The sequence below is a fragment of the Macaca fascicularis genome, chromosome 2 (assembly GCF_037993035.2).
Source record: "Macaca fascicularis isolate 582-1 chromosome 2, T2T-MFA8v1.1".
NCBI lineage: Eukaryota > Metazoa > Chordata > Mammalia > Primates > Cercopithecidae > Macaca > Macaca fascicularis.
In genome coordinates, this window is record NC_088376.1 from 159,663,860 (window position 1) to 159,686,612 (window position 22,753).

A 22,753-nucleotide genomic window follows, 5' to 3' on the forward strand; every position below is an offset into this window, starting at 1 on the left:
AGGGTTGGGCTGGGTGATGAAGGTTCCTTCAGCTCTGCAATTCTTTATCTCGTCATTTTGGTGAGGAGGATCACAGGATCAGACAATTTGTTATATATTTTTAAGTTATCTTCATTTGTAATTTTTAAAGAAGTCCTAACATTTTATGAAAAATTTCAAACATACAGAAGAGTTGAAAGAATTGTATAGTGAATATCCATTTTTATTTAGTTTTAAAGTAGGTGATACATTGGCAGGGTTCAAAATGAAAAACATAAGGGAATACAGTGAAAATCTTTCCTCCCACCTTTCCCTTCTACCCAGATCCCCTCCCTCGAGGCAGTTAATTTTGTATATCCTTAAGATGCTGATGCAAGCAAATATGTTTATACATCCCCCTACCCCTTTTTAAAATAAGACAAATGCCAATATATTATTATTTTTACAATTCAGCACCTTGCTTTTTTTTCCGAAAAAAAAAGAAAATACATCGTGGGAGGATCATACATGTATTGCTAGTATTAGAAATGGTAAGTGTTGAAACCTAGGCTCAGAGAAGTTGTGACTTGCATGAGATCATAGAACTTGTTAGTAGAAGTTCCGGATCTGGAAATCATTTCTCTTGACTCACAGGTCAATGAAGAACTAGTACAGATACAAGCTTTATATCACATCAGTGGTCACATAGATTGATTTTTAAAAGAACATCCAGGAATCTCTCTGTGTGTATTAATATTTATATATGTAATTCTTGTTGTCTTAGCAAGGGCTGGTGAGGGCATTGGACTGGAGAGGGATTTTAAGGTACATTGGTAAGAAGAAAGAAGTCTATTCCTGAGCAATGAACATAGAGAATTGGGTGGAGGGTAAGGAGTGGTGTCTTAAACCAGGAAGATAAATTGGGATTGTGAGAGCAAAGTAAGCTTTTTTTTTTTAAAAGGCTGTTAATGGTTATACCAGTTACACCATTAAATAATTTCTTCTTTTACAAACTCTTATTTGATGTCCTTATATGATAGTTTTTGGAAATAGCATAGACCACACACACCCCATTGCCTAGTTGATACTATACATTGATCTAAATCCTTCCAGGAGACATACCTTAATAAAAAGGTCCATTTGTTTTATTATGGAACTTAACAAAACATTATGTTTATTTTTGAGAAGGACAGTGGAACAAAAATATAACATTCACGGCTGTATGCTTAAGTGCTTTCCTGTTTTATGATTTGTATTGATCTGGCTTTCATTTCTGAGTTGATTTGGGGAAATTTGGCTAAAAAACTTTTTTTTTTTTTTTAACAAGAGCCCTTTATTCTTAATTTTAAAAGGATAGATTTTAAGGTATGGGTAATTGTTCCAGTGAGACAATTATAAAAATAGTTTAAAGGATCTTCTTTCTACCCTATAATTATTAAAAACCCTTTAATTGCACAGGCTGTTTAAAATTTTCCTTTAACTATTTTTTTCTCGTCTTAGATTTTCTTGGCACCTAATTTAGTGGCACAAGGACCATTTTAGCTTATTCCTTTCCTTTTGGCCTTGTTCTCAATAGCAAAGTTGCCAAAAAAAATGAGCTCCAGATGGGTGAGGTGCCACTATGCTTTCACTGAGCCCTCTTGGTAAGGTGCTGTTGGTGTTGCAACATTTCAGTGCATTACAGCTTGGCATTTGAGAGCTATCATCCATAAATCCAGATTACTGATGCTTGAGGTCACCTTTAGCAATATCTTTTATTGCCACAGCTGTCTATTAACCTAAATCCTACTTTTTTTATTTTTATATTTTCCTGATTGCTCTTTTCTCTTTTACTAGGTGGCTGGTTATAGCGGTTGGTCTGGTCCGAGCATACCTGGCTAAGGGTAGCTACCATAGCCTTTATTATTCAATTGAAAAGCCTTTGAAATTCTTTCAAACTGGAGCCTTATTGGAGGTAGGTCCTGAGATTTATTGTTGTTATTGATTTCCATTGGTATAAAAAAAAACATGCAACTAAATTATATTGAAGTAGCATACCTCCATTGGATTCGTGTTAAATTTTGAAATTTTGCCTCCTCACGTACTAAAGTGTTGATACCTAGGCTTTTTGATGTTCTAGATTGGGTAAAATCTCATTTAACTTATATTACCTTGAATATATTTTGTATTCGACTTTGGAAAATCAACTGAAACAAGCTTGTATTAGGATTTTAAAAAATTCTAGGGACATCCTGAGGAAGCACTGGCAAAATCAGATGCTTTCAGGGTTTATGCAATAGAAATAGTGAAGTTGGTGGGTGTAGGATATTGGGAGTGATAGATAGAAGACATAATAGAGAGCCTGTCTAAAGGCATCCAAATTTTAAAAATTTAACAAAAATGTATTGATTTCCCTGCATTAAGGGCAGTGTATATCCAGCCCTCTCTCTTGGGGTAAGTATAGATTAGCATTTTGGAATTGCAAGGGACAAAAACCAATTCAAACTATTTTAAGCAAAAAAGGAATTTTCTGGCCTCTGTAGTTGATACAGATACAGGATTAATTTACAAAGAAACTAGCTCAGGAATGAGAACCAAGGAGTTGACGCTGCCAGATTCTCTTGCTTTCTCTCATCTCTGCTTGTCTGTTTCTCTTTGAATGTTGGTCTTGGGCTCTCCACATGGTGGGAAACAGGGAGGGTGTTTATTTTTCTCAGCATTTGTGTCACATAGTTCCCAGGGAGGATTCTGGTTGGCCCTACTTAGACTGTGCCAGTGATGTGAGGTGCTTGATTAGCCAATCTTAGGACACATGCCCATTCTTCTGTCTGAGGGACTATAGACTTTGTTTATGGAAAAGAGGAATGGGGATAGCTTTGGGCTATCAATAGCCGCCGTAGTTCATTATGGTGAAAAACCTTCAGATTGCAGGGAAGATCTGGTTCATTTTGCTTAGCCTCCAGGCAAGACCATCTTGACATTTATACTTTACTGGCAACTTTTAAAACCTGAACTATCGAATGATACTTAAGAAAAAGTCGTTTATCTCGCTGGGCATGGTGGCTCACGCCTGTAATCCCAGCACTTTGGGAGGCCGAGGCAGGCGGATAACGAGGTCAGGAGATTGAGACCATCCTGGCTAACATAGCGAAAACCCGTCTCTACTAAAAATACAAAACTTAGCAGGGTATGGTGGCACACGCATGTAGTCCCAGCTACTGGGGATTCTGAGGCAGGAGAATCGCTTTGAACCGGGAGGCAGAGGTTGCAGTGAGCCGAGATCACGCCACTTGTACTCCAGACTGGGTGACAGAACCAGACTCTGTCTCAAAAAAAAAAAAAAAAAGAAAAAAAGTAAAAATCGTTTATCTCATGAAATGAAATGTGATACCTCTACCTTTCATTCTCACTCTTTTTTATTTTCTTGAGACAGAGTCTTGCTCTGTCGCCCAGGCTGGAGTGCAGTGGTGCAATCATGGCCATGGCTCACTGCAGCCTTGAACTCCTGGGATCAAGCAGTCCTCCCACCTCAGCTTCCAGAGTAGCTGGGCCCACAGGTGTACACCACCATACATGGCTAATTTTTAAAACTTCGTAGAGACAGAGTCTCCCTGTGTTGTCCAAGCTGGTTTCAAACTCCTCAGCTCAAGCAGTCTTCCCATCTCAGCCTCTCAAAGCACTGGGATTATAGGCATGAACCACTGCACCCAGCCCACTCTCACTTTATTTATTTATTTTTTTGAGAGAGGGTCACTGTGTCACCCAGGCTGAAGTGCAGTGGTGTGATCACTGCTAACTGCAGCCTCGACTTCCCAGGCCCCAGCCATCCTCCCACCTTATCCTCCCAAGTAGCTGGGACCACAGGCATGCACCACTGTGCCTGGCTCATTTGTATATTTTTGGTAGAGATGAGGTTTGGCTGTGTCACCCAGGTGGGATCCACTCTCACTTTCTAAATCAGAAAGTTATCCATTTTGCTTTTGTTTTTTTCTCTTAGAAGGCAGAGGAGTTTCTTTTTTTCTTTCTTTCTTTTCTTTTCTTTTTTTTTTTTTCTTTGAGACAGGGCCTTACTCTGTTGCCCAGGCAGGAGTGCAGTGGTGAGATCTCGGCTCACTGCAACACAGAGGAATTTCAATAGTGTCCATACTTAGACATTTTAAGTAGGTGGTATGATGAAATGCGCTTCCAGCTGGAAGCCTGAGTACCTTTTTTATTTTAAGTATAATAGTTTTCCCAACTGACTCTAGAGATTTGGGCGAGTCTTTTCTCTCTTATCTACCTCCTTTTCATTTGTAAAATAATTAGGTTAAAGTAGATTTCTAAAGTCCCTTACTACCCTAACCATTTGAGTCTGAGGAAATTTTAACAAATCCTAATGTGAACCATTTTTTAAACTTAGAGGCTTGAACTTTTTTTGGAAGGGGACACTAGTAAATAGGTAGTACTTTCTATCTCAGAGCCTTGGCCAGTACAGTTCCTTCAAGCTACAGAGAAGCAAATTTGGAGTCAAGACCATCAGACTCCCAGTACTTGATATAGTAGGGGGTTGTCCCCAATTGGAATACTTCAATAATTTAAAGGGGTTTCTATTTCTATCATAATATTAGGGCTGAGCACAGTGGCTTATGCTTATCATCCCAGCAATCCCAGAGCTTTGGGAGGCCAAGGCAGCAGGATCGCTTGAGGGCAAGAGTTCGAGACCAACTTGGGCAACATAGCAAGACCTCGTCTCTACAAAAAAAAAATTTTTTTTTTTTTAGCTGGACTGGGTGGTGGGTACCTGTAGTCCCAGCTACTTGGGAGGCTGAAATGGGAGGCATGAGCTTGAGCCCAGGAGTTTGAGGCTGCAGCGAACTATGATTGCATCACTACAGTCCAGCCTGGATGACAGAGTGAGACCTTGTCTCAAAAAAAAAAAAAAAAAAAAAACCAGCAAAAAAAAAACACTTGGTAATGTTAGAAGTATAATGTTTGAAATTTAAGTATATCTTATGGAAGGTAGGGACATTAAACTGTCATACTTTAAAATCCACTCAGGAACCAAGTCTTAGACTTTGAAGGATTAGCCTGTTTATCCTTATAGAATTTTTAATAGGGATTTAGGAAAATATCTTGGATTTTTGGTTTTATCTCTGTTATCCCCGCTAAGAACCAATTAAGTGACAAATCCTGGATTTGATTTTGGGAAAAAGTCTGCATAAGGAAGTGACGACTCCCAGGAACATGCAGGCAATTAACATTGCAAAGGTCAGTGATGGAAGTAATCCCTCGGACTGCGCGTTAGAGCAGGCTTGCTGAAACAACAGTTTCTGTGGTTGAGGAGCTTTTCATTGCCTACCCCATCTATGCTGTGTAATAATTAGATGTGTATGATATTGTTTAATTACACATAAGTTATCCCGATGGGAATTATTAGTGTTGACAGTATATCCTGTTTACAGGAGGAGAAAATGAATCCAGGGAAGGCAGCTACTCATTTATATCTCTCTATGCTAAATGTTATTCTTTATTAGGTTCTGTGGGAGTTTACTTAAAAAGGAAATCGAAATTACTTGTTCTCCAATTTCAAATCTTCTTAGGAAAATAATAACACTTTGCTTTTTAAAAGCCATAAAAACATTTACCAAGCAAGTACAAAGGAGCATGTAGTAGTGAGGTACAAAAGGAAGCCTGGCTGAGTGCCGTGGCTCACACCTGTAATCCCAGCACTTTGGGAGGCTGACATGGGGGGACTGCTTGAGGCCAGGAATTCAAGACCAACCTGGGAAACATAGCGAGACCCCATCTCTACAAAAAATTTAAAAATTAGCCAGGCATGGTAGCATATGCCTGTAGTCCCAGCTAATCAGGAGACTGAGGCCGGAGGATCACTTGTGCCCAGGAGTTCAAGGCTACAGTGAGCCATGATCGTGCCACTGCACTCCAGCCTGGGTAACAGAGCAAGACCCCATTTCCAAAAAAAACCAGTATATATAAATAAAATGCTACTCATGGATAAAATGTGATCTATGGATATAAACATTCATAAAATTAATAAAAGCAAATGAATTACTGATATATGTTATGCCTGGATAAATCTTGAAAAAAATGCATGTGAAAGGAGGCAGATACAAAAAGTCACAAATAGTATGATATCATTTATATGAAATATCCAGAAAGGCAAATCCATAGTGACAGAAAGTAGAGGAATTATTAGGGGATGTGGGGAGTGACTGCTAATGGTACAGGATTTCCTTTTAAGGTGGTGATATTGTTGTTGAAATAGTGGTGGTGGGTGCACAACTCTGTGAACATATTAAAAACCACTGGATTGTACAGTTTAAAATTGTGAATTTTGTGGCATGTGAATTATATGTCAGTTTTTAAAAAACAAGTTCCTCTGTAATGAGCTGTGGATGTTTTCTACTTTATTCATTTTTTGGAGTCCGTGATATTCATTGATAAGGCAGATGTTATCTTTGCGTATTTGTCAAGTATAGTTAGATTAAAAATTAGTAGATTGATGCAGTTATGGCAGTTTAAAATTGTGTCTGAGAGAATTTGGGTTTCTCAATATCTTTGGTTAACATAAGACTGTAATTATAGCAAAGACACTTTCAAATACTCATGATTGGATATACCTCTGCAATTGACAGTGAGATTTCAAATGGGTTAAAGATTGCTCTGCAAAGAGGTTAACTGTTGAGATTGTTACAGACTATCTTCAACGTATTTACATTGCTGTATATGTCATTTACCTACCATTGTGCATCTGGGACTGCCTGATGGACCACAGGAACTCCCTTTCCTTCCCATTCTCTTACAGATCTTTCTTCTACTTAAAACCCCTTATCTACAAAAATGAATAAACAACCCAATCTCATTTCTGATCGTGTTGAATTGATCTAGGACAGGGTCTGGAGAAGTGGTGAGAGACAGCAGACAGCTTTTGTTAGTCTTCTAACCGCACCACCACTTTCTGGGCCCCATCTGTGTGGTCCGGTCTCACTCTTCAGACCTCACCTCACAATGCTCTTCAGATCCTTTAATGAATAGGAAACTGATTTGGGGTATTTCTCTAAAATATATCAAAGTCTTAGGAACTTGCAGTGTCCTTAAGAAGAAAGATCCCTTCTTATCTCCCTGCCAGTTTTTCTTTCTTTATGGCTCAAACACTAACTGATTTTTGCCATGGAGGTATAGCGCTTCAGACTGCTTTTGTAAACTGGTTTGAGGACATAACCATTGTCTGTTTTATTTTTCCTTCTTGTGGAAACATTCTGATTTCCCAATAATAATCTCAAAAAGGAACTTCTAAAAAGCAAGCTACATGCATATGTTAGGCTCCTTTTATTCTGGACCCATTTTGAGGAGACACATCTCTAAAAGAGGCTTTTGAAAAGCTAGCAAGAGCAAGTCATAGTGGAGATATCTAACACAAATAGGAATGACAACAAATCCCAGAAAAACCAACTTCTCAAACAGTGTGAAAACCAGAGGAAAACGCTAACTTGATTAAAATTAATAAGTGTCACAACATTAGAAGGGAATAGGGAGCCGGAAGGAAACAGGAACCCACCCACACAGAACTCACTGCTTGGTGACTCAAGCAAATAGAAGCAAATTGATGTGGTATTCAAGAGGTGCAATAGCTAACATCTGTAGAAAGGAATGTGCTGAAATTAAAAAAAAAAACAACTAAAAATATCAGTGGTGGCAATGTAGGGCAGGAAGGAGCCACAGTGCAAGAAATAGGTGATACTGAAGATTCAAAAAAGGCAGGAGTTCCCAATCGTATTCTCATATAAAATCAATTGCAGAACAGAAGTCATAGGGAAATTTTCACAGTTCACCATGTAAAAGAAACATTACAAAACATTGTAACAGAAAAACAATATGTATAGAACCAGTGTATCTAGAAAACCTGATAAGGGTGTATAAGCTTTCAAAAAGTAAGACTACCAGAAGAAGTAGAAAAGGTTGGAATATACAGCTTGTAAATAATCAGGGAGAAAAGTTACAGAAAACTTTGCTGAACTGAAAGGCCACCTCACTATGGTTAGTGAGAGTTTATGGTGTTCCACAACAAAAAAATTTCTTCCCTTCCTTAAACATTTTCCAGCATAAAAGAGCAGATTTTAAAATGTAATAGTTAAAAACAACTTGGGACCTTAAACCTGAAAGAAGAAATAATCCCCGTGAAGCTAGTAGGAAACGTTAGGTTCCTGGATAACAGACCATGCAATTTCCTACAGTTGGAAACGTTTTGAAAACACTTAGAAAAACTAATGGAACTTTGAAAGCACCTTATCAAAGAGTATTTAACTTTAATCAGAGTAGTTAGCTGTTATCAAAGAGTAACTGTTATATAAATAAATAAAATTAACCAAGTTTTCAAACTAGCACTGTCCAATAGGACTTTCTGCAGTGATAATGTTGGAATGCTGTTCAAAACAGTAGCCACTAGTCACTTAAAATGTGGCTAGTGGGTCTGAGGAACTGAGTTTTAAATTTTATTTACTTTTGGTCGGGAGTGGTGGCTGACACCTGTAATCCCAGCACTTTGGAAGGCCAAGGTGGGAGCATCGCTTCGGGCCAGGAGTTCAAGACCAGCTTGGGCAATATAGCAAGACCTCATCTCTGCAAAAAATTTCAAACATTAGCCAGATACAGTGGCGCACATTAGTCCTAGCTACTCGGGAGGCTAAGACAGGAGAATCGCTTGAGCCCAGGAGTTTCAGGCTGAAGTAAGTTACGGTCACTCTACTGCACTCCAGTCTAGGGGACAGAGAAAGACCCTGTTTTACAAAAAAATAAAAATGAAAATTCTTTACTCTTTATTTAAGTTTAAATAGGCACATATGGCTAGTGGCCACTGCACAGCATAAGCCTTTAGACCACAGTACAGATTGCAGTGTGATCACGTGGAATCCCATAAGATATTTCAGATTTTACCAGGATAGAATGAAGTGGTAAGGAGGACAAACATAACAACGTAAATTTTGTATCACTCCAGAGTTTATAAATTTTTAAATCGATAATAACGAGAATAGTTATATGCTGATGTTTTCAGATTAGGAAAATCAATAGGGGATAAAAGCACAATTGCAGATACTGAAAAAGGCATGGAAGAGTATATATCAAACTGTTACTTAGAGCTTACCTCTGGAGGGGCGTGGTATTTTGGGGCAAGGAGGGGAGTAAAAGATTACCACTTTTAATATACTTCAGTATGTATTTATCACTTACATGAAACGTATAATTTTTAAAAATAAAATTCTATATTATATGTAATTGAAAACAAGATGAATGAGGAAAATAAGATTTTAAAGTTTTTTGATAAAGGAAAACAATAGACAGCTTAGTTTATTTTTCGATTTAAAGAGAAATAGTTTTACATCTACAAATCCTGTTAATTTTTTTAATGACAGGAGAATAATAATAAACCTATAGCATAATAGAGTATAGCAGAAATGCATCATTTTTTATGTTTATGCACATGGACTGATTAAATTTATCAACATAAAAAGATGAAATGATGGTTACTGGTTAAAAACTAAAGTCTAACAATCTGTTGCTTATGAGGCTGACTTTTAAGTTTACTAAGGGACAAACTAGCTTGCCATGACCCAGTGTCAAGAAAAGCAGGACTACCCAGTTACAGCATGAGATAAAGTTGATTTCAGAGCAGAAGCTGAAAAGAACCTTAGTTCACAATTTGTCAGTAGCAAGAACATGGGAGACACATGTTGGTGAAATCATATGATGAATGAATGATTATCTGAACAGAGAAACAAAATATGTAAAAAGCCGGCAGAAATGCTATAGAAGTTAAGAAATAGAATTGTTCTTAAGAGATGTCACAGTATATGTAAAAACACTAGAGACAAGAAATTTGGATATGAAGACTTGGTTTTGCCATTAATTAGCCCTGTGACCTTGATCTTAACCTCTCTCGCTCTCAATTCATTATGTGCAGTGAATACACTGGATTAGATAACCTTACATTTTTCCCCACTTTTAAGTTCTGTGAGACTTCAACATTTCACTATCAGAATATGAAAATTAAGCACATAATGAATTAGTAAATTATAGGGCTGGAGATAGCAAGAAAAGTGAAATTAAGTGACAAAGGAAAAATACTGGTAATTGAGGAATCTTTTTACCTATTTCCTCCTTAAAAATTGGATGTAAAAGGATTTTGAAAACATGTTTGGAGTCTGAGGGAACCCAATGAATAACCAACACCCCTTTGCTTGTTTATGTTCTAAACATTGAGCAATAACTCAAAGGAGTTACATAAGGATCCTAAAAATCACCTTTATTAGTGATAAAGGCTGAGGACATGCTTTAGTGTGCCAGTCAAATGGGTTTGCTAACTGAACTCGACAGTTAGACTCACCACTCACCCTGTCCTGAGCAGCAGCAGACAGGCTGTCTTAGAAGAAACGATGAGAACTTAAGTTCTCTATGGAACCTCTCAGGTGGAGCTGAATTGAGCACACCCCATTTATTCTTCCCAAATTTACCCTCAAATGAGTCATCCTTTCCAGAGGTAAAGTAATTAAAGGAGACCAGTACTATGTGGTGGAAATCCATCCTCATAGAAACCAGAAGAGAGGGGAAAGGTGTTTTCTGCCAGTAATAAGTACTATATATTCATTGTAGAAAAAACTCAGATGCAGAAGAAAATGCATAGCAGTCATAATCTAAAGATAACCACTGTTAACATTTTGGTGTCTATCCTTGAAGACTATATATTATTATTATTGGTAAGTTTTAAGCAAGAATGGAATCATATATGTGTAGAATACGATAATTCCTAAAACAAATCAAATACGGGTAAATGTAACTCAGATTGGTTATGGACTTCTGCACAGTAAATAAAACGAGTGTAGTGGACATGTCTGTGGAGCTGCCCAGCTCAGCGTGCCCTCTCTGGAATTTGTCTGGTTCTCAAGGCTGGACCCTTAGCAGCTACATCTCTATTCCCTGACTCTGCATCTTAGGCCATAGCTGGCTGATCCACGGGTGCATAACTGACCCAAAGTGGGCTAGTCAGATTTTTTTTTTCCTCCCAAGAATTTGGAATTTTGAATTGAAAGACAGAGATGGGGAATCACTATAGCTGGATCATATTAAGTCTGTGGGCTGCAGCTGAGGTCCTGAAAGCTGCTTGGGTTTCTATTCCTTTTGAGATTTGTTAAACTTTTTGGGGCTTTGTTGTTATTGTTTTACCTTGGATTAAAAATGAAATTGAACAGAATGGTTGGTAACCTACAAAAATAATTCCCCTAGTTCAAATTTTAGAAACTTTGAAAAGATGTTTCCAAGTAACCTATTGTGCAAATGGCATTTTGACATTGAGGTTAAATTTTAAAACTAAAATCAGTTTATTGCCAATGGAAATGGAAAGGACACAAGAGGAGAGAGGAGTTTATGGTGCATGTTTTCTTTTCTTTTTTTGAGACAGGGTCTTGCTCTGTTGCCCAGGATGGAGTGTAGTGGCATGATTGTAGCTCATTGCAGCCTCAACCTCTTGGGCTCAAGTGATCCTCCTGCCTCAGCCTTCCAAATAGCTAGGACTACAGGCACATGCCACCATGCACAGCTAGTTTTAAATATTTTTTGTAGAGATGGGGTCTCACTATGTTGTACAGGCTGGTCTTGAACTCCTGACCTCAAGTGATCCTCCTGCTTTGGCCTCCCAAAGTGTTGAGATTACAGGCATGAGCCACTGTGCCTGGTCCAACATGTATTTTCAAGGGAGATTTTGAATATGGCAAGTCATCTTAAAATTTTTTTTGATGAAATGTGCTTATTCTTGTCCAGTGATTCTTAGTGGACCTCAACAAAGCAGTGCCAGCACTTCACTTCACCACTTCAGGGTGCATTTTGGAAAATTGTGAGGGTATTTCAATTGCCACAATGACTGGAGATACTACTGGCTAGATGTCCTATGATATGTGAGACAGTCCAACTTCAAGAAGATTTGTTCTGCATCCTCATTGGCTTCCGCATATCTCCCCAGGCCAACCCCTCTACAAATATAAATGGACAATTTTTTAGTACGTATTAATACTGAAAAATCTTCAGGAGAAACTAAAAAGCTTATTAAGTTAGAAGAAGGTTGTGGTCTTAGTTTTTTGTTGCTGCATAACAAAAATACTACAAACCTAGAGGCTGAAAACAACACTCATTGATTAGCTCACGGTTCTCTAAGTCAGAAGCTGGGCTTGACTGGGTTCTTTGCTCGGGGTTCTCATAAGACTGAAATCAAGGTGTCAGCCAGGCTGGATGATTTCTTATCTGGAGGCTCCAGGGGAAGAATCTGCATTCAAGCTCATCCAGGTTATTGGCTGAATCTAGTTGTAGGTGTGAGGTCTGCATTTCCTTGCTAGCTGTCAGCAGGAGGTCACTCCTTACTCCTAGAGGCTGCTCTCCAGGCCCTGTACATGACCCCCCTGCAGTTTCAAAGCCAGATTGGCCTGCTGAATCCCTTTTGTTCTTTGAATATCTTTGACTTCCCCTTCTGCCACCAGCCAGAGGAAAGTGCTTTTAAAGGGCTCATCTGGTTGGTCAGGTCCACCCACATAATATCTCTATCTTCAAATCACTTGACTTGAGACTTTAATTATGCTTGCAAAGTCCCTACACTGCAGTACCTAGATTAGTGTTTGATTGAATAGCCAAGGAACAGTAATTGTGGGGGATCGCCTTAAGAATGCTGCCCTACCACCATCATTGGTATGAAGCAAGAAGCTTAAGTGAAATGAAGGTATTGTCTCAAAATAATTAAGTAATTTATTCTCTCTGCACATTCTGTTCTGTAAGCATTACAGCATTTCTAGTTTGCATATTTAGTTGAAAAGGATTTCAGCGCAGTAGTGAAAATCACTGAAAATCAGTTTTGAGATTCCTGTTTAGATTTCAATTATTAAATTATTGGAGACACATGAAATGCAGGGATTTCATTGGATTTCTTTAATATAGACTAATATTTCATATTATTGCCTGTGTGTGTGTGTAATGGTATGAAATCTAGGTTGTGAAATGTAAATTTTATTTTGGGATAGCTTGTCTTCTGTTTTGTCCTAAAAGTATCCTCTGTTACACAACGGCTTTATTGCCTCTTGCATTATAGTTTTTTTACATCTAATTCCTCTTCTGTTCCTTATTGCACCATTTAAAGAATATATTTTCAAGATCTTTTTACAGACTGTGTACTGATTATATGTCTCAATAGGATTTCAAGGCAGAAGGATGGATTTTCTGTGATACTCTCTTCCAACCCTATCCCATGACATAACCTAGGAGATTATTTAGACACTTTATAAATAAATAAGACCTAGCTGATTTGAAATAGTATTGTACTCCTTCAATTTCTCTACTTTGACTTTTACTTACTTTAGCATATTATTCCAACTTTGTATAAGGTTACTTCTTTATTTCTATTGTTATCTTAATACTCTTTTTTCCAAGTATGAGTCTGTACCTCTACCTCTGCCCTTTTATTTTCCTATACTTGCCCACAGTGGTTTCTGTTACTCTTATTTTTAAATCCAAACTTATTTATCATAACTTACTATGTACATCTGACTGCATCATTATGTCCCCATTTAAAAGTTGAAATACATATTTTGAAAAATAAATTACTTTTTATTTCTTCTTTGCATATCAATTGGGACATTGTATTTATTTGCTTTTGAAAATTTTGTATAGGTAGGTCATTTTATCTATGTTTTTTTTCAGAATGGTAGAGGAGGTGTTATAAAAATATGTGTGATTAAAAAGGGGAGAGTGCATCTGAGGACTGAGACCTACTACTGCTCTGTCATGCAAAGAAGACATGCTAGCCATTCATTGCTGTGTGTCCTCTCCTGCAGTGTCCTGTTGCTAATCAGCAGCCTGGATGTCTTTTTTTTTTTGAGACAGAATCTTGCTCTGTCGCCCATGCTGGAGTGCAGTGGCGCAATCTCAGCTCCCTGCAACCTCTGTCTCCTGGGTTCAAGCGATTCTCCTGCCTCAGCCTCCGGAATAGCTGAGACTGCAGGCATGTGCCACTATGCCCAGCTGATTTTTTGTATTTTTAGTAAAGATAGGGTTTCACCATGTTGGCCAGGCTGGTCTCAAACTCCTGGCCTCAGGTCATCCGCCCCCCTCGGCCTCCCAAAGTGCTGGGATTGTAGGCGTGGGCCATCATGCCCGGCCAGTCTGGGCATCTTGCTGCATACATGGATAGACTAGGTTTTCTGGGCCGGGTGCGGTGGCTCATGCCTGTAATCTCAGCACGTTGGGAGGCCATGGCTGGTGGATCACTTGAGCCCAGGAGTTCAAGACCACCCTGGGCAACATGGCAAAAGCCTGTCTATACAAAAAATACAAAAATTAGCCAGGCGTGGTGGCAATTGCCTGTAGTCCCAGCTACTCAGGAGGCTGAGGTGGGAGGATTGCTTGAGTCCAAGGAAGTTGAGGTTGCAGGGAGCTGTAAGTGCACCACTGCACTCTGTCTGGGTGGCAGAACAAGGTCCTGTGTCCAAAAAAAAAGAGCAGGTTTTCTGTCTAGGCACTGTCATCTGTCTTCTTGTTTCAAAGAATGTTTTTCATTCCTCATTTTGATCTACATCTTTTAATTTTCCTCAACTTTGCAGCAGGAGGTGTAGCTTATCATATTTACACTTTAGTATTTACTTAACAGTGTTTTCTGTTGAAAAAGATTGTAAGATTTGCAATGTGGTAATTGTTTTGTTCTCGTGTCAGCTACCAGTAACATTGTGCAGCTTGGTTTGGTTTTTTAATCCAATCTCCCCACTTCCCTCCCCCCAAAATTGAGTGAAATAGTTTTTGAGCACAGAGTCTTATCAGGCTCAGGCATGTTTTAGATAAGCTAAGTCTTGTCAAGTTCTGACTCTGTAGATCTCATAACTAATGCACAATGAAATAATGTGGTACAATGGAAATAAAACCTAAGTTCTTGGTCCTGACCATCATTTACTGCCCTGGGCAAGTTGTGTGGCTTCTCTGAGCCTTGGTTTTCTTGTCTACAAGTAGAGATTTTCTGTCCTGCCTATCTGCCAGGTAATTGTTAGGATCAAACAATATAAAGACTGCTAGAGAAATGTAAAAATTCTGAAATGCCCTACAATAGCTGTTAGGTTATATCATCTAGAAAAGCTTTGGTCATTAAATCAATTTTAGAAGTGGCTTCAAATTACTTTTTTGCCACCACCACCGCCAGAGTTAAAACACTGCTATATAAAGGATGAGTTGGAAGGGGATTTAGAAGGACCTAATTTGCCAGTTTCATGGCCATTGAGATGGAGTGGAGATGGCAGTCTCACTCAAGGCACTGGAAATAAAAATGGAGCAGACAGACCCCAGAATCATCAGCAGGACTTAGAAACTGGTTGTACTTGAGGATGAGGGGAAGGAAGGACTGTTGAACCCCAAAGACCGGGAGGTTGGTTATCAGGAGGCATAATAGGCGTGATGGAAGAAAAGCGTGTGCTTCCCACTGAGGCTGTGTTTGAGTCTCTGCTGTGACTCCCAGATGGAGCTGTCCAGAGGCAGCTTGGCATGTAGGCCCAAATCCCCAGGAGACAGGATTGGATTGGACCACGGAAGCCCCTCTGCAGTGAGATCATTGAATGAGGCAAGATGGGAACTGAGGGTGGAACTTAGTGGAATGAATGTCTGCATTGAAGGGCCTGCAAGGCAAGAAGAGCCAACAAAGGCTCTTCTTACCCTGTGTTCCAGAGTCCATGGCCATTCTGTTCTATAGCGTATGGGACATGGAGATGCTGTACACTTACTGCTCTTACAAGTTTGTGCATTTTAAAAGAGCCCTTGGTGTCTGATAAACCACTGAGTGGAAAGAGTAAATCTTCCTCAGAAAATCCTTCAAAGATGCACAAACTAAAAATGAACAAACAAAACTAGCAAGAATTTACATTTTGTTAAATAGCCTGTAACCAAGTTTAAAAATGGAATGTTCGTTTTTCATATTTAATACTGCTGGCAGATGCTGCTCTATTCTTACTGAAACATTAGTTTATACTAAATAAAACTTTAATACTATTGATTCTTACTAATTCTCCTCTTTTTTCCCCCTTTTTTCCTCTAGATTTTACATTGTGCTATAGGTAAGTATGGATTTTCCCCCCTACTATGTACAGTGAATTCTGCTTGTTTAAAAAGTCATAGATGATAGGCTTGATTGATTTCTATTGAATATTGAAAAACGAAATGATTTAGTCATCATATATGGAATTGCTAAAATTAGAGTGGCTTTCAGTTTCTGAAATCATAGGTACTATTTAGATGTTACGACTGAACACTTCATTAAAGGTCACAGCTATTTTGTTCTGTTAATTTAAAAGAGGTGTCTCCCACCTTCTCAGTGTAAGGGTAATAAAAACATTAGCATGTTTATGAAAATGTGGCTGGAATTCTGGTGCTGGGCTGTGTTGAAAAGTCCTTTCTGTGATCACTTAAATGGTATCATTCTCTCTCCTTATCTTTCAAATGGGAGTCTTGTCTACCTCCCAGGTGAATATTACATGTATGTGAGAGAGATTAGAAAAGTACTAAGTATAAAGAGTTACACAAATGTAGGGGATTTTTACTAAAAGCGAATACAGTATGTTTTCTTTTTCTTTTTGTGGGGAGGGGCGAGTCATCAAATTTTGCTGTGGAATAGAGGCATAACATCTAGTTTGGGGTGGCTAGACCCTTCTAATTGAATAAAAACCAGTATTGAAAAGTTGATAGATCCCATAGAGCAAGCCCATAGTGATTGCTGTGCACTCCAGGTATGTCTGTCAAAGGGAGGATTTGAAGTTGATACTTATTCAGAAGCACTGAAGGTCTGAAAATTTGAGAACTGCAAATCTACACCATTATGGCCCATCAATTTAATCCACAACTAAAGTGGGTAGTTGCTATATTCAGGGAAACTTACAGTTCAGATGGGCACGCGGGTAGAGAACACCAAACTGTCCACTGTGGGTCTAGCAGAGGTCACTGTGGTATCTGGCTCCATTACCTTCTTTTTTTGTTATTGTTTTAGGGACAGGGTCCCAGGCTGGAGTGCATTGGTGCGATCATAGCTCAGCCTCCCAAGTAGCTGGGATTACAGGTGTGCACCACCATGCCTGGCTAATTTTTGTATTTTTAGTAGAGATGGGGTTTTTACCATGTTGGCCAGCCTGGTCTTAAACTCCTGGCCTCAAGTGATCCACCCACCTTGGCCTCCCAAAGTGCTGGGATTACAGGCATGAATCACCACGCCTGGCCAAGAACCTTGTTATAAAGAATTGCACCTTGGGCTGGGTGTGGTGGCTCATGCCTGTAATACCAGCACCTTGGGAGGCTGAGGCAGGAGGATCATTTGAGGCCAGGAGTTCGAGACCAGCCTGGGCAACACAGGGAGACTCCATCTCTACAAAAAATAAAAAATGAGCCCCGTATGGTGTTGCATGCCTGTGGTCCCAGCTACTCAGGAGGCTGAGGTGGGAGGATGGCTTGAGCCCAGGAGGTTGAGGCTTCAGTGAGCCATGATCACACCATTGCATTTTAGCTTGGGCAACAGAATGAGTCTCTGTTTAAAAAAATTAAAAAAAAAAAAAAAAAAAAAGATTTAAAAGAATTGCACCTCTACCGGTTTCTCACTTCTTACCTGGGATTATGGGTAGAGCGTCCAGGGACCCTCTCAAATGATGTGCAAAATTTTTTATGTGTATTTCCATGTTTGTTTGGAGGGGCAGGTAGGGAGAGAAAGCATAGCTTCAATTAGATTCTCTGAGGAGTTTGTGATTCCCAAAAGGCTAAGAAATGCTGTTTTGGAACCTTTGAATGGTAGATTTGAAAGCGGCTTGGGGACTTATCTGTCCCATGGTCTGCTTTCCCAGGAAGACTAGTGACTGGCCCAGGTCGTATAGTTGGTAAATAGGGAAGCTCATTTGGAGACAGGTCAGTCTGACACCTGCCTGATTTCATTTTATGATGAATGGGTTTTAACTTTTGTGCAGTCTTGCACACGTTTCCTTTTTAGTCCTTTATAATTTTGAAATGAAAAATCTTATCGTTTCATAAATGGTTAAATAAATCTTAAGCACAACCTAGCAGACTGGGGGATGTACTTGACCAGAGAGAGTTCTAGAACCTCTCAGGCCTTCTCCACATGACTGAACCCTGCCTCGTTCTTCCTCAACTCTCTTAACCTTCAGCTGTCTCTGTATAAAGCTCTCAGATGTATCTTTTCCAGGTATCTTAGCCGGTTCTGGCTGCTGTAACAAAATACCACAAATTGGGTAGCTTATAAATAACAAAAATTTATTTTTCACAGTTCTGGGGGCTGGGAATTCCAAGATCAAGGTGGTGCTGACAGATTCCCTGTCTGGTGAGGGTCTGTTCCTCGTAGACAGTAGCTTCTTACTGTGTCCTTGCATGGTGGAAGGAGCAAGTGAGCTCCCTTGGGCCTTTTATAAGGGCTCTAACCCTATTCATGAGATCCCTTGTAACCTAATCACCTCCTGAAGACCCCACCACTTAATACTATTGCACTGGGCATTAGGTTTCAACACAGGAATTTTGGAGGCACACAGACATTCAGGGTACAGCACCGAGCATGTGTACTATGATTTTTAGTTAATATTAGTTTTATTTTAATAACCCAAATCCTTTTATCTGTCTTAAAATATACCCTTATATGTCTTTATAAAATTTCTCTACCCCTGGAAATACAGTTTCTGACAAGTATATTTTTTCATTCACACCAAGAAAATTATCGAATGCCTAGCACGTGTGCATACCAGATGCTATTGGGCAGTGGGAGTAGAGAGGTGAGTGTACTCAGACTTAGGTCCAGGAAACCCACAGTCAGATGGGCGTTCCCTAAGTTCCTCTGGTATAGTGCATCCTGAGGACTGGTGTGCACATCACACTCTGCTCAGAGGGTTGGCAGGTTTGCTTCCCCCTCAGACTCTGAGCTCCTTGAGGGCAGATTCTGTTTAATTAAGCTCTGCATCCCCAGGGCCCAGTGGCAGGATCCTTCTTACATCCTCAAGGACCTTGTTCTGCCTGTGCATCTCTCGCTCCTGCCTCACCACCCTGTGCTATCTGCCTTTTCCTTCTCAGTGCGCAAAATGCTCAGAGCGCTCTGTCTTAAAAATCTTTTAACCTGACCATTGACCCTGTATTTCCCTTATACTACTATATAACTGTTCTCCATCCCTTTTCCCAGATTTATGGTAGACTCTTTCTGCTTCCTCATGCCCATCGATGCCTGAACCCTGCAGTCGAGCATCTGTTCCCCTTGTTCTACAAAAAATCACCCTCTGGTCTCAAGTCAGCAACAATTTCTACTGGATTCTGAGTACACTGTTGGGAGTTCTTGGACTTAGCTACATGGGGCACCGCTGATGATGATTCCTGGAGATCCTGCTCCTTCAGCCTTCATTGTATTGAGCCCCCCTGGTATACCTTGTCCTCTGTGGTCCTTTTCTTTCTTTGGGTGCTTTTCTTTCTTTCCTTGTCCCTTAATCGTGAGTGTTTCTGGAGTTCTGTCCTAGCTCATTGCCCTTCTGACTGAATGTACCCTCTGTGGGTGATCCCTTCTCATGGCATAAGATATGCAGACTTCCAATTCCAAACCACACCTGCCTCCCAAACACCAGCCCTGTCCACTGATTTCCTGGACGTCTGTTCCTGGGTGCACACAGGCACCTCCTCAGCATGACCCACACTCCCAGACTCGTTCTGCCTCCCTATTCTGTTTGTCAGGGCTGCCGCCAGCCACCAGCCGTTCATTCATTCATCCTAGAAGAGAGCTGGTCCATGGTGTCTCCTCCTCTCTCACTGGCATTCCTGTAGCCAGGCAGTCATCAAGTTTTGTCAGTTCAGTTTCCTAAATGTCTTTCAGGTTGTCTTGTTTCTTCATCCCTACTTGGGACCTCAGTATGTCTCATCTGGATTCCCATGTATCTTCCTGAACTTCTGGGCTTATAGCAATAATAATAATAATAATAATAAGAGCCACCATTTCTTGAATACTTACTGTATTCCAGTGCTTTACATTCATTATCTCATTTATTTCTCATTTTCCAGCTGAGACTGAGGCTTAGAAGGTTTCCTGTCTTTGTTCTTACCACAAATAAATGTGTGAGGTGATGCATATGTTAATTAGCTTGATTTAGTCATTCCACAGTATATTCATATTTCATAACATCACGTTGTACAGCATAAGTATGTGTGTGTGTCAATTTAAAAAAGAAATGTATCATGCCTTGCCAAAGGTCACACAGCACTAAGCCCTAGCCCAGGAGTTGAACCTATGGTTGTGTGGCTCTAAGTCCATGCTCTACACTGCTCTTGTGGGTTTAGTTATAGTACCATTCTGAGCATGTCATTTGTCTACTTAAAACCTTTTGCTGGCTTAAATTTCTTCATGATCTGGGCCCTGCCCACCTCTCCAGTCTTTCCAGTGCCCACTCCCTGCCTCCCACTCCATGCTTGTCTGCACTGTGCCCAGGCTCTGCTCTCTGCCTGGAATGAGCAGCCCAGCCCCTTCAGCTGGCCAGCTCTGTGCGTCTCTTCCAGTAAACTTCCCTACCACCCACAGCCAGAGTAGGGACCCTTCCTCACTCTTCCATAATACCTTGTACCTCACTCGGTATTATACCTTCCACATTGTATTATGTGTGGTCTGGCACGGCACCCATGTCCCCACCAGCACCGCTGAATATTTTTTAGAGCGAGAGCTGTTCCTTATTGATCTCTGTATCCTAGTACCTAACAGTAAGTACATAGTACCTAGCAGGAGTTTGGTGAACATTTGATCATTATCTTACCAAATTCTAGTGGGAATTTCCAAAACTTATATCAAAATGATTTCAGTTCCTTAAAGGAATTAGAGAGAGCAATAATGAGTAAGCTGTTTCTAGCATTAAGCTAAAGGCAGTGCTTCATTTTTACTTAGATCACTTAAGTTTTGTGGAATGATGGTTTATTTTTCTGTAGCATTCTGAAAGTTTTCATTAAAACAACTTAGTCTTTCAGAAACTTATTTTATAATAAGCCTTGAGATATCTTTAGTTTACATATTGTTGATGAAAAGTATAGACCTGAGTCAGACTTGGGTAACTCACTAGCTGTGTGATTCCAAGAAGTAACTCAATTTTTGTGCTCATTTAATTCTTCATCAGTAAAAGGGGGATAAGAATACCTACCTCACAGGTTGCTGTGAAAATTAAATGGAAAAATGCAGGAAGAACACTCGGCACAATGTCTGAAACATGGCTGTATGGAAAATTGCCCAATAAAATGGTAGCTGTTGTTATTACTTAAGCAACATAATGTCATAGAATATTAAAAGATTATTGTGCCTCTAATGTTCAATATTTAGATATATATAAGTGTAACTCTTTCATATTCTTAATTTTCTTAAATTTTGATTTCTTTGCAAGTGAGCACTTCAGGGCCCTTCATTCTTAGTGTGAGTTGGAGTTGCATCTTGCTCACGGTTGTGGCAATGCAACTTGGCAAATACGGCCTCCAGAAACAATCAACTAAAATCCATGTGAGGGGCTAATTTCTGTGAGGGGGGTCAAGCCATTTGTAGCTGTAAATGAGTTTCCACACCTCAACTTTTTCAAAGTAGGTGGTTTGTTTTTTATTGATAATAGAAGGATGGGATTTCTGAAATGCTGTGGCTGCAGGCCTCAACCTAAGATTTGTAATGCTTTTATAGTTTTATAATCAGTGTGTTTCCTTTTAGAAATGAGAATTTTAAAAAATAGGCCAGTCATGGTGACTCACACCTGTAATCCCAGTACTTTGGGAAGCTGAGGCGGGCGGATCACCTGAGGTCAGGGGTTCGAGACCAGCCTGGCCAAGATGGTGAAACCCCGTCTCTACAAAAAGTACAAAAATTAGCTGATGTGGTGGCAGGTGCCTATAGTCCCAGCTACTTGGGAGGCTGAGGTGGGAGAATCACCTGAACCTGGGAGGCGGAGGTTGCAACGAGCCAAGATCGTGCCACTGCACTCCAGCCTGGATGACACAGTGAGACCCCATCTCAAAAAATAAACAGACACCAAAACCCACCTTGAGATATGTTCCGCCCCCCCCCCTCCCCGCATAATACTGCAAAGAAGAGTTGTGGTTTTTTATTCATGTGGTGTGATTTGTGTTGAATGAAGTATTAGGAAGTATTATATCTTTTCTGTGTTGTCTTCAGGATTCGATTGTGGAAGAGGCATGGGGGCTATGGTTCTCAGCTGATTCTGCAATATGGTTCCCCTCTTTATGGATGGGAATTAGAGGTGGAGGTAGTGGAGCTGAAGATACTCTTGGTAAGATATAACACTGTGCATTTAGTAAACTTTCGTGTCAGAAATTATGCTACCAACATAAATAACTCTAGAAGTTTTCTTTTGATAGAAAATTGTAGCTCAGTCACAGCCCAGAGAGTTATATCTGAAGTTTAGTATTAGCACTTTAATTTCATCAACAGGCAGGGACAAAAGACCTTTCACTTAGGATATCCTGGATTTGTGGTTTCAGATATTTGCTATGTGTGCCAGCTTGCACTCCTCCCTCAAACAGAAGACACTTTATTAAAAAATTTTAAGTGAATTCCAAAAAAACCACAATCACCTTAATATTCATTGGTAGCGTATGGCTCCAGACTGATTTTATTAGGTAACAAAGGTTGCCAGGTAGGAAGCAGAGCAGCCGCTGGGGAGACCCACGTCACTTCCTACCAAAAAAATCTTTCTAGCCCACTAATTAGAGCTAACTAAATCCTCCCTTGAACTGTAACACTCCCTCTTCTGCC

General features: G+C 39.9%; 1 protein-coding gene across 5 annotated transcripts in view; it reads left to right on the forward strand.

Annotated features, from left to right (window-relative positions):
* Positions 1 to 22,753, forward strand: part of HACD2 (3-hydroxyacyl-CoA dehydratase 2) — a 97,383-nt gene that overhangs the window by 945 nt on the left and 73,685 nt on the right. For 4 of the 5 annotated variants that reach the window (XR_006696005.2, XM_005547963.4, XM_074033288.1 and 1 more), the window contains exons 2-3: positions 1,795 to 1,912; positions 16,040 to 16,058. Coding sequence is in view for 4 of the 5 variants with exons in the window: in XM_005547963.4 (XP_005548020.1) it covers positions 1,795 to 1,912; positions 16,040 to 16,058 (137 nt within the window). In the remaining variant the exon portion in view is untranslated. Of the gene's footprint in view, positions 1 to 1,789; positions 1,913 to 16,039; positions 16,059 to 22,153; positions 22,269 to 22,753 lie in introns of those variants that run through there. The other variant, XM_045385525.2, reaches the window with a different exon arrangement.